This window comes from Phalaenopsis equestris, unplaced genomic scaffold (assembly GCF_001263595.1).
Source record: "Phalaenopsis equestris unplaced genomic scaffold, ASM126359v1 Scaffold000573, whole genome shotgun sequence".
Classification (NCBI taxonomy): Eukaryota; Viridiplantae; Streptophyta; class Magnoliopsida; order Asparagales; family Orchidaceae; genus Phalaenopsis; species Phalaenopsis equestris.
In genome coordinates this window covers 157,246-169,314 of record NW_018165013.1, presented here as the reverse complement: position 1 = coordinate 169,314, position 12,069 = coordinate 157,246, and the positions used below count along the sequence as shown (strand labels likewise).

The window sequence follows — 12,069 nt, the reverse complement described above, 5'->3', positions numbered from 1 at the left end:
ACCAAAATAAGTAGATTATATAAATGAGTTTGTTTAGGATATTCTAATATTTTGAGTTAGAAATATAGTAGTCCAATTTAGAAAAAAATATTAGTAGATGAGACTAACTTAAGAGTTTTAAAATTTTTAATGTAAAGAAGTTTGAAAATATGAGTTTCTATCTGGCTTAGAAATATTTGAAAATTCTTCAAATATAGAGTTTAAGCATTATGTCTTCTTCACTTAAAAATTTTTATTAAAAATAATTATACCAAATATATTATATCCTTAAACTAAGATTTTCTCAAGTCTAATACTTTTAAAAAGATTAGATGTTGAACCAATTTTTTATTAGACACTAATCCTCATTCTTATCCTCCCTTTTCCAACTTTATTTTTCTTTTTATTTTTATTTTTTGTTTTCATTTTCTTTTTCTTTTTCTTTTTTTTTCTTTTTTTTTCTTCTTCAGGTGAGGATTACTATATCTGGATAGGTTTTAAATGATTTTGAATTCAACTCCTCCTTTCAAGAATTTCTACCCCCTAATTATACAAGTATAAGAACTAAAAACATGAGTGAAAATTAATTTATCAAATTTTAACTTATTTTAACATATAAAGATTCATTAGAATTCTATGCAGTGGAGTATAATATAAAAGCAAGTTACGTATCAAATAAAAAGTGGTTTGCAAGTGTAACACGTATCAAACCTAGTTTAGTGCAATCAAAAGAAAAGAAAAACAAAATCCTAAATCTAGCAGTGTTAATAGAAAATAGAAGCAACATGAAGCGGGAGTTAAAATTCTTAGATTTCTTCAAGAATGTTGAGGATCGTGCCTTTGTGATTCAGATGTAGTGTCTAACTATATATTTCTAATAGTTTCTCTTACGTGATTGTTGTTAACCAGGGATGATGTTTCTTCTTATGCCTATGTTTAGGTCAGAAGAATAATTCTAAACCCATGACGTTAAGTTTTGCTCAACCTTGTCGTGTTTCCCATTGTTTCTCTGATCCCCTTTCTTGATTGCAAACCCCAATTAAAATATGCATATCCTAAAAGGATTTTGAATTTAACCCAATCATTCCACTACGCAACAAGTAGAAGTTGTAGATCACGATCAGTTTTAACGTCCTAACGGCCAAATTAGGAGAAAATGAAGGTCAAAAGGTTAACCAAGAGCATTGACATTAAAAGTACGAAAAATGTATCAAGAGAAAGATGCAAAAAAAGCATAATAAAAAAGCTATCCAAAAATCACAGAAGCAGAAAAAAAGAAATTTAGCTACTCATATCAAGAGAGAAAATCATATAAAAATCCATGAATAACAAGCCTACAAGAATCTTTATAAAATAAAAACAATTACTCACCGGTTTGTAAATCTTCCCTCTTGCAATGTAAGCAAAGAACTCACTCTCATAAAATCTATCAAACTAGCAAAGAAAATAAAAAAAACAAAAAAAAAGGTTTTGTCTGTTCCCCCGAGGAGAACAACAGAGCACTTTCAAGCCTCTCCAAACCCTAGCCTCCAGCCTTTGAAAAATCTCCCCAATTCCCTTCAGTTCGAGCCCTGACTTGCTTGTATAACCCCTATTCAAATTCTGTCCAAATTCAATCAAATCAAGCCAAATCAAATCTTTCCATTCACAACGATATACGATAGCACACCAAGGGGTGATCCGCAAACTTAATGAACGGACGTGACCACACTTATTCTCTAGCATAATCACGCCATACACCTAAAGTGGTCACGCAAATAATAGGCATGTGTATGGCAAGTTGAAGAAAGTCGCAATTCGCTGTGTTAGTCCGATTTGTATGCTAATCCTTCTAAAAATTGTAAAACAAATAACCAACCTTCAAAAAATGTAGAATCATAACATAAAGGAAATAAGTTGCATGAATTAATGTCTGAAAAATATGAAAAGTGACGCATGTCACGTGGATGAGGAATTTTGTTTGATTGTCCGTTCAGGATTTGTCCTAGCAATCCTTTGGGAGGATAGTTGATTCCTCCTATCAGGTAGTTATATTTCTCTCAGCCAACACTAAATATGTACCCTCAAACTATTCCTAATGGGTCCCAACCTGCCACCTCACCTTATCTAACAACAGTTGGATTTATAATTTTTTTATTTACAGAAATTTATTATTTGCAAAACTAGCAACAAGATAATTTTCTAAAATTTTAATATTTGAGAGATTGAAAATGGGTGAGATATGGTGACATTTGTAAATAGCCCTTCGTTTATAATCTTTTGATTTATTTTTAATTCAGCATTGTATATTTAAAAGTTAATGAAATCCATTTTTAAATGTCTAATCTTCAATAAATAATATTCCTACATTAAGTGTTCTGAATGAAGTGCATGTAAAGAATATCTTTAATCTTCTATAAACAACAAAATACATAAATAATGAAACAGAAAAAATTGAATAATAAGTATTGTGTTATAAGTGATTCACCTAATTAAGGAATAGCAGTTATGTATCTGATTAAGTATTCGGGGGTTTGAAGCTACTCTAATATTGACATAAAAACTCTAGTTCATAAACATAACAGTATAGGTATAACATAAAAATAAATAAACAAATTACTTTTAATTTTTTAATTGTTTTTACATTTTCATCGGTAGCCCTCACAGCCCTCGAAATATTGATTACAATCCACTGCCACCTCATCACCCATATCCCGCCGGCATCATCATACACTCATGTACACGCAATAAATAACAACAAATTATACTTTAAGAAAACATTTATATTTATTCTCTATATAAAATATATAAATATTATATATATATATATATATATATATATATATATATATTTATGTGATATTTAAAATTGAGTGGCATGCATGTAAATATGAATGTCTACACGATAGATAAGTAAATACATAAGAATTGTGACTTACTGAACAAGTAAAGCATTTGAATAGAAAAAAGCATGCAAAGCAAAAGCCCATTTCTAAAATTAATGTTTACATCTAACTATACTCCTGTATATATGTATATTTAAAAAAGAGTCTGCAGTTGTATAGCTCATAATCTATAAACATGAACATAAATAAAACACCACTAGAATCTAATATATTAACCATGAACAAAAGAAAACATCATGAAATCTGTCAGCAAACAGGAAGCAAATTACCGACCCGTTCGATCACTCCGATTTACTACTGCCTTCCCCGCTTTGAGCTGCAACTGGGACATTTGTACTGCTTTATGCTCTCAGCTTTCGCCGGTGTGATCTTTACACACTTACCGTGAAACCACCTCTCGCATACATCGCAGCCGATCCAGAATTCGCTCGGGCTGTAGTTGCCACCACAGGCTCCACAAAGGGTTTCGCTGTGCTCATCTTCATCTTCGCCGTAGCCCTCGTCGGCAAGCTTCGCATTGTTTTTAATCTGCCCGTCGCTTGAACGCTAAGGAATGAAGACGAAATGTTAAATGTCAAGCAATGAAAATGGGCAATATATTGGCGACTGCATCCCAGCCGCGCAATTCAGTTTGGATAGTTGGATCCGAGTGATTTACTCTAAAATAATTGAGAGGATATCATTGTTGGAAAATTTTGAAGGGTGGAATTACCTTTGTTGATTGCTTTGATTTTCCTCCATTATCAGACTTCTCCCTTCCTGCTTTCCTCTCTGTGACCACCTCAAAAACAGTGGGTAAATCGTTGATCATGCTGAACAATCGCTTCCTGTCAAACAATTAGAACGGTAGAAGATTGGAGTAAGAAACTAACAGACGAGGTTCATGATACTACAACAGAGACATACAGCCAATTATAAAGGGAATAAAAAAGCAGAAATAAAGGTGAAATGAGAATAGTTTAAAGCATGAAAAAAAGATTGACCTTTGCCACGTTGAATTGCATAAGCGGGCACAATGGGGTCAAGCAAACTATCAGAAGAAATTATTGGTGCATTTACATGCATACCACCCAGTTCTTATGTATTTACAAATCTAACACCTAAATTATACCTTCTACATTTATAACATCAAAATATTTCGTATCACATTAAAAATACAGCAATTTTGTCTTCTAAAAAGGTGATGCTCCTTTTCATGCATAGGGAAGGTGGTATATACGTAAAAATTAACATTTAGATGTTAGATATGTAAATACATAAGAATTGAATGTTATTTATGTAAACCTTCCGCGTTTATTTTGTGATATAGTAAATTTTGAAGAACAGGGAGTCACACTTAGGCCCACTATGACGCGAGAAATCTGCTGAAAATATTTGTCCGGAAGAAAGTGGATGAAAATGAGTGCGGTCCAGTTTTTGAAAATATCTTCATGAAGATGGTATCTGAGCCCCGCTCATAATTATTGAATTTTGTCCCCATGCATGCCTTTTTTTTTTTTTTTTTGAAAAAAATAACAATGAAAAGACATAAAATTGAAACAAAAAAATGGATCAACTGTTTCGATAATTGCCATAAAATTAAATTAAATTAATGTGAACAAGAGTAAAAATGAACCTTATTGCTGTTAAAAAAAAAAAACACGAATTACGATAATAAAATTTAAATAAAAAAATCATGCAAAACAAACAGCTCAAAAACCAACTTCAGTGAAACTTGTGAAACTCGCTCCAAACACTTGAATCAAAAAAACTTAATTTTAAAACAAAGTACCTTTGTGTTTCTGCTTCAAGTTTATTTTATTTGGCTATTATATGGTAATTTTCAATAAGAATCCTTATTACCGCATCCTTTGGCTGCACAGAAACTAAATCCCATACTAGTATTGCAATTTGGAACAGATTTGGATCTTCAAGTACAAGAAAAAAAAAGGTCGAGAAAAAATGAAGCTTACGAACTCAAGGGTTTGTTTTCTTACTCGATTCTAGCAGTAGAAACATTGGTTAGTTCACACCATATTTCTACTGCTAGAATCGCGTAAGATATATAAGTTTCATTATCTTCAAAAAATTACTTGAATTAAAAAATGGTGAACCAAAGTTTCATGACCTTAAAAAAATTTAAAAAATAGTGAAGCAACCAATGTTATTAAGCTTAAACTCACATAACCTACATATAAGCGCTCAATTACTAGCAGTAGAAATATAAATCCAATATTTTTAAAATAAGACTATCCAAACTAGTTATATTTATGCTTAGAATCAAGCTCTTTAGAAAATTGTAACCAATTTAAATATCGTGATCTATTATACAAAAAAATGTGATATGAATGACATGAAACCTTACAAGGAAAATTTTACATAAATACAATAGCATACTATATTGCATATTGTTGAATCTGAATTTATCCGGGAGACACACCCAAGGAACAGAGCGTAGGATCCAAGGGAGAAGGAGAAAGAGGGAGAGAGAGGGAGAGGAGTTCACAGCAACTTGTCTCTCTGGGGAAAACAAGGGCATTCTCGGGCTCTTGCGGCCCATTTTATATCATTGACGATTTTGATTACAAAGAAGTGCGTGACCACTTAAAGAAAGAAAAAAACCCACCCCTAACAAAGGAATGATCTTCCTATTTATAAGAGATGAGAGGAAAGTATGTAAATTTGCAAGTTTAACTCTGCTTTGGAGAGTGTCGTATAGGGTATTCTAGTCTTTTATGATTGAGTTTATCGCTCAGTAGTCACCAGATCAGTCAACTAAAACGGCTTTCGAACTGCTCCCACTCGGGATGGCATATTAGCTATTGATCAGGATGATCGGTCTATTTTGATTGGGATTGTTGGTCGGCTCTTGATCGATTATTGACTTTTGATGTCATTTGGGGGAGCTTCTAGAGAGCTGCTGGTTATGTTAGTATGGTTAGGGCCTTGGAGATAGATTTTAGTCCTGTTGTTTTCCTCATGGTAGTTGGCATGGATGTCTCATCACATGAAGGGCTCTAGACTTAGTCATTTTTATCTTTTGAAACTTGATGGATTTTAGGTCTTGAAGGCTCTTGGCTCAGTAGACTAATGGGTCATCAAAAGGACCTATCATTGAGACAGTGTGCAAGTCAACATTTAAGGCAATGATAAAACATATGTTTATTTGAAACGCAATTATTGTGAAACGAAAGTTAAAAGAAGGTGTCACAAGCAGTGTTATCAAAGCGCAAAGCGAATGAGATACACAAGACTTTATTCTGTTTCAAAGCGTGAAGCGCAGAGTGAAACAACGCTTTTATTAACTAAAACACTAATAGGTTACATAAAACTATCAATGTATAAATATATTCATTAACAATTATAAAATATATAATATGACTTAAAAATCATATAAATAATAATAAATGTGTTACAATACTTAATTTGAAGCAAAAATATTTAGGGCGAAACTACAAATTAAAATTTTGAAGAATATCTAATAGTTTACTGTAATAATTAAAAACTTAAATATTGCAAAAAAAATCTACAAATTTACTTGGGCACTTTGAAGCGTGCTTTAGCGAAGCGAAGCAGTCTTTACGTGTTTTATTTCGCTTTGCTAGTGAAGCACGCATTTAAAAGCATTATCAACAAGAGAGAACATCTCTAATTCACATAAAAATATTGTTGTATTGTTGAAGTACCAGAAGTAGCGAACGAAGAGAATTGATCATATATGAATACATCGACAATGTCAAAGCATCTTGCACCACGATAACTTATTGATAGATTTGAAGACAAATCTTTTATGGATAGTGCCAAAAACTCGCTTGCAGCTAATGTCTAATAGAGGTACAAGAGCACACCAAGATCACTATATGATAAATGCCAAGGACGATATAGGTTAAGGAGAAATAGGGGCAACAATAGCACATAAGATGTCTTATTTCGCTTTGCTAGTGAAGCACGCATTTAAAAGCATTATCAACAAGAGAGAACATCTCTAATTCACATAAAAATATTGTTGTATTGTTGAAGTACCAGAAGTAGCGAACGAAGAGAATTGATCATATATGAATACATCGACAATGTCAAAGCATCTTGCACCACGATAACTTATTGATAGATTTGAAGACAAATCTTTTATGGGAGTAAGCATAGTGCCAAAAACTCGCTTGCAGCTAATATTTAATAGAGGTACAAGAGCACACCAAGATCACTATGTTAAGGAGAAATAGGGGCAACAATAGCTCATAAGATGTTTCAAAAGCATATTAGAGGAACGCAAACATGTATGCATAGATATTGAGTTTTTTATGAGAATGACATTTCATTCAATATGGCCCCCCCAACTTCAATATGATTCGTGCAATAGATGCTTATAGCAGAGCCTTGAAAACTCAGTCCATGTATGATTTGAGGGCATGAGTGTTGAAGGATGAACAGAGTAATGCATAGAAAGACATGATGGAGAATAAAAAAACTAGAACTCAAATTGGAGTGACGGTCGTGTATGATCAGTGGTCGGACATAAAGAATAGAAATTCAAGTAATAATTTTGCAAATAATCCCGATGGCACACTGTTTATGAAATGTGTAGAAGCATCTGATCAAAATAAGGATACAGAGTATATTTTTGAAATGCTTAATAGAGTAAGAGGAGATTGAAGAGCATTTAGTGGTCCAGTTTGTGACAAACAATGGTAGTGTTTATAAGGCAGCTGAAAGTAAGTTGATGGAGGAGAAAAAGCATCAATACTAAGCACACAGTGTTGTACACTTTATAGATCCGATTTCAGAAAGACCTAGTGGCTTGCTACAGAGTTTTCACCAAAGCAAATAATATTAATAAATTTATTTACAACTATTTTTGGGTATTGTTAGTTATGAAAATTTTATTTAATAAAGAATGCATATGCCCTACTGCAACAAAAATTGCTATAGCCTTTTTTACTCTAGAGAACATGTTATAAGTTGGGCAACCATTAGAGGTAAAATTCAAATTACACTCAATGGCTTAGTCATGCATGGGTAAATAAAGCTAAGGAAATAGAAGTCAAAAAAATTGTTATAAATAAAAAATTTTGATCTAGAGCTGCATGCAATAACAAATTCAAGACCAATGAATCAAGTTTTGGGGATGATAGACAAAGACATACAAAAGGTCACCAAGTTCACTAAATGATAAATGTGAATGATGATACGATTTATGGAGAAATAGGTGCAACAATAGCTCAAAATATGTCTCAAAAGCATATTAGCCACACGCAAACGCATATGCATGGATATTGAGTTTTTTATGAGAATGACATTCCACTTAGTATGGCAACATCCCCCTTTTACTTCAATATGATTCATTCAATAGATTATTATAGCAAAACCTTGAAAACCCAGTCCATGTATGATTTGAGGGCATGAGTCTCGAAGGATGAACTGAGTAATATAGAGAAAGAAAGCGGAGAATAAAAAGATTAGGGCTCAAATTGGAGTGGCGGTCATGTCTGATGAGTGGTCACACAAAAAATAGAAATTGAATGTTATGCATGTATATAATCCCGATGGCACAATTTTATGAAATTTGTAAAAGCATTTGATCAAAATAGGGGATACAAAGTACATTTTTTACTACTTAATAAAGTATGAGACTGAAGAGCATTTAATGCTCCAATTTGTGAAGAATAATAGTAGTGTTTATAAGGCCGATGTGAATAAGTTGGGGAGCATCAATACTAAGCACACTGCGTTCCACACATTATAGATCTAATTTTTAAAAAAAAAAAAACTGGTAACTTGCCTCAGAATAAAAATGTTTTCACCAAAGCAAAAAAGATTAATAAATTTATTTACAACTATTATTGGGTATTGTTTTTTAATGAAAATCCTATGTAATAAAGAATGCAATGACCTATTGTAGCAAGAATTGCTACATCATATTCGACTCTAGAGAACATCTTAGAAGTTGAGCAACTATTAGAGGTAATATTCAATTTCACTCAATGCCTTAGCCATGCATGGGTAAAGAAAGCTAAATGGAATAGAAATTAAAAAATTGTTACAAATAAAAAATTTTGATCTAGTGCCACATGCATAACAAATACAAGACCATTGGTTCAAGTCTTGATGATGATAGATGTAGAAAAAAGCAACAATGAGCTTTATTTATAATGCAATAGATGAAGCCTAAGAGTCAATAGCCTATAACTTTGAGGAAAAAGTCAATTAAAAAAAATTTTAGGATATCATTGATGATAAATGAAAGTTTCAGCTCCAACACAATTTGCATGTCTGGTATATTTTAATCCTCAATTTCAATAAGCCTACAATGAATTTACAAATCACGAGATCAAGTAAAATTTATAAAATTGCATGGATTGATTGTTGACCCAACCAAGAGAGCAAATGTTGATATGCAACTTGTTCTATTTGGGAATAAGGAATATTATTAAGGGCTACAGCAAGATAAAGGTATTGCAAAATGTTCGTCATATAATTTTTAACAATTAATGTGCTCATTGAAATAAGAAATTAATCTCTAAATTCAATTTTTTTAACTTCTAGCTAAACTAATTTGTTTTCAAATATAATTAAATGATAGATTCAATCTGAAAGTACTTCAGACCTACAACATTTTGTTGTTAAAGAATTATGACTTACATGTTTTTCATCAAGGTGTGAGTGCAATAAAGTATATATAAACAATTTTATATAAAAAGCAGAAATAGTTTGACGATTTAATGATGATTTTTTAAAAATTGCACTTCTTGCTTTTCCTCTAAAGCATCAAAAGTATGTTTCATTGAGCTGAAAGTATAATGATTCATCAAACAACTATCTTGAGGAAAATGTTTCATTAATCAATGGATCAAATCATTCTTATTTTTTCCCGTAATGTAATCCTCATACAAATAACATAAGTTAGCCACATGTTTCATGGATTAAAGAATAAAAATACTATTTTCCTTGTTTTTTCAACGTGTGTTTGAGGTATAGTGCTCTTTCATTTAAATTATGAAAAATATGAGGTCAGTTTGATTTCATATTTTTCTAAATTATATATATATATAATATGTGTGTGTGTGTGCTTCCACAGTATAACTTTCCAAAATCTCACACTTCCATGCGCATTTCTCCAAAATCACATGCACACGCTTTCACACCAAAATCACAGACTTACACACTGTAATTCTTCATGCACAATGTAATGCCGTGTTTTGTCTACCCAGAGGAGAGGAATCAAAGAGTCTAAGAAACCAAAGAAGAAGAAACAAGGAGTCGGGGACAACCGAAAGATAGAAGAGGAAAATAGGGGATCAAAAGCCAATGAAACGAGTTCGACTATATAATGACACGGTAAAGGTGAGTTTTACTTGTATTATGGACTTGGAGGGGAATAGAATGTGGTGAAATGTGCGAACTAGAGGAGGAAGATTGACCTGAGCAAACTTGGGTAAGAAGAATTTAAGTTTTTATTATAAACTAATGAATTTTAATAGTAAAATTAAGTTAATTAAGATATCATAAAGAAAAATAATAGAATATAATACTTAAATAATACAAATTTAATAGCTAATTAAAATGATAACTATGAATACTCATACTTAAAAGAGTCTACATCAAGTTTTGTAAAATGATATAGACTTGTTAAAAGAGTCTACATCAAGTTTTGTAATACTCATAGTTTTGTAATATGAATAATCATGTTTAGGCTTCCAATTTTAAGAGTCTACATTAAGGAAAATCAAATAACAAATTAATCTACATCGACGTAAGTACACCTGTTCTTCCACTATGATGATATTTTGTTTCTTCTAAATCTAATGCATTAATTAATACTTCCTTAGTTATATTATAATTACTGCAAAATTGAGATTTTGAATTTTAATAAATTTTTGTTAATATTGGAGGAATTATATGTGCATAACATCATTTAAATGATTTATAAAAATACTATATGATACGCAAATGAGAATGAAATGTATTTTTAATAAATAATGATTTTGATAGAATATTTGTATGTGCATGACTGACTATGATGGAGTCAATCTTCAATTGTACTGGTGAGGGAGCACCTAGATACTTGTGCATTTATATGGGAAAGGATATTGATATTGAAGTACCTTAAGTGGTAAAACTTTTAGACGGTGCTCATGTGACGATTATACAGATATATAGCGATATTAGTATAATATCGCTACAGTAATGTTTTGAATAACATGTTAAATGTTTATATTTACTTATTAAAAGTTTAACTGACTTATACTTTACTTCTTTTCTCTTGTATCGTTATAGTTTAAGAGTATGTGTATTCAATGGTTTGTTTAGGTCACAGTTATTTAAACTAACTTTTCAGATTAATTAAGTGATTAAAAGATGAATGATGGAAACAGTTATAGAAGACGCAGACAACCAATAGCAAGGTAAATATAATTTTACTATTTTATTTAATTTAATTAGTGACACATTTATATTTTAAATGGCGGGAGAATATAAAAAATTTAGTTCCCAAAATCTGATCATATGTTCTCGCTTTGGTTAATTTCAGGTCTCGGGCCGAGTCATGATAAAAATGATATTAGAGCCTAAGGTTTAGGTTTTATTTTATAAAATCTCGATGAAAAAGCCATAGGGTAATTATAAGAAAATTTTAATAAGAAGAAAAATTAAAAATTTAACGGTAACTTAATTTAAGAAGTATATCTAGGCTTATACCTACAATCGAAATTATAGAATAAAGAAGTCTGATAAAGAATTTCTGGATAATTAATGTTGACCCGCCTAATGAGATGTTACGTGCAATTCACTTTAATAAATTTTTTAGAATAATTTTTTTGTTAAGTTAGAAAGTTGTAATGCCTCATTTTGTCTACCCAAAGTAGAGAAATTGAAGAGTCTAAGAAACCAAAGAAAAAGAAACAAGAAATCAGGAACAGACGAAAGGTGGGAGAGGAAAAGAGGGGGATCGAAAGCCAATGAGATGAGTTTGTGTATATAATGACGCGGTAAAGGCGACCTGAGAGTCGGGGGACATGTTGGGCAACAGTTTGAGTTCATACATTTGTGCAGGAGAAGGCATTTAGCGAGCAAAAACGTAAAGCTAGGTTTTCACCGAGCAGGCGAAGGCGACCGAAGACATAGTCGTGAGAAAGGACGTAAGAAAGGACGTAATTTTTTTATTAATATTACTATATATATATATATATATATATATATATATGTGTGTGTGTGTGTGTGTGTATATATATAT

General features: G+C 31.6%; 1 protein-coding gene across 1 annotated transcript in view; it reads right to left on the bottom strand.

The window, feature by feature from the left end:
* Positions 1-2,927: 2,927 nt before the first annotated feature.
* LOC110029461 (PHD finger protein ALFIN-LIKE 1-like) overlaps positions 2,928-12,069 on the bottom strand; it is a 52,130-nt gene continuing 42,988 nt past the window's right edge. Inside the window, exons 4-5 of the mRNA XM_020731764.1 lie at positions 3,577-3,691; positions 2,928-3,410 (exon numbers count right to left, since the gene is read on the bottom strand). Coding sequence (XP_020587423.1) covers positions 3,159-3,410; positions 3,577-3,691 — 367 coding nt within the window. The 3' untranslated portion in view covers positions 2,928-3,158. The remainder of the gene's footprint in view (positions 3,411-3,576; positions 3,692-12,069) is intronic.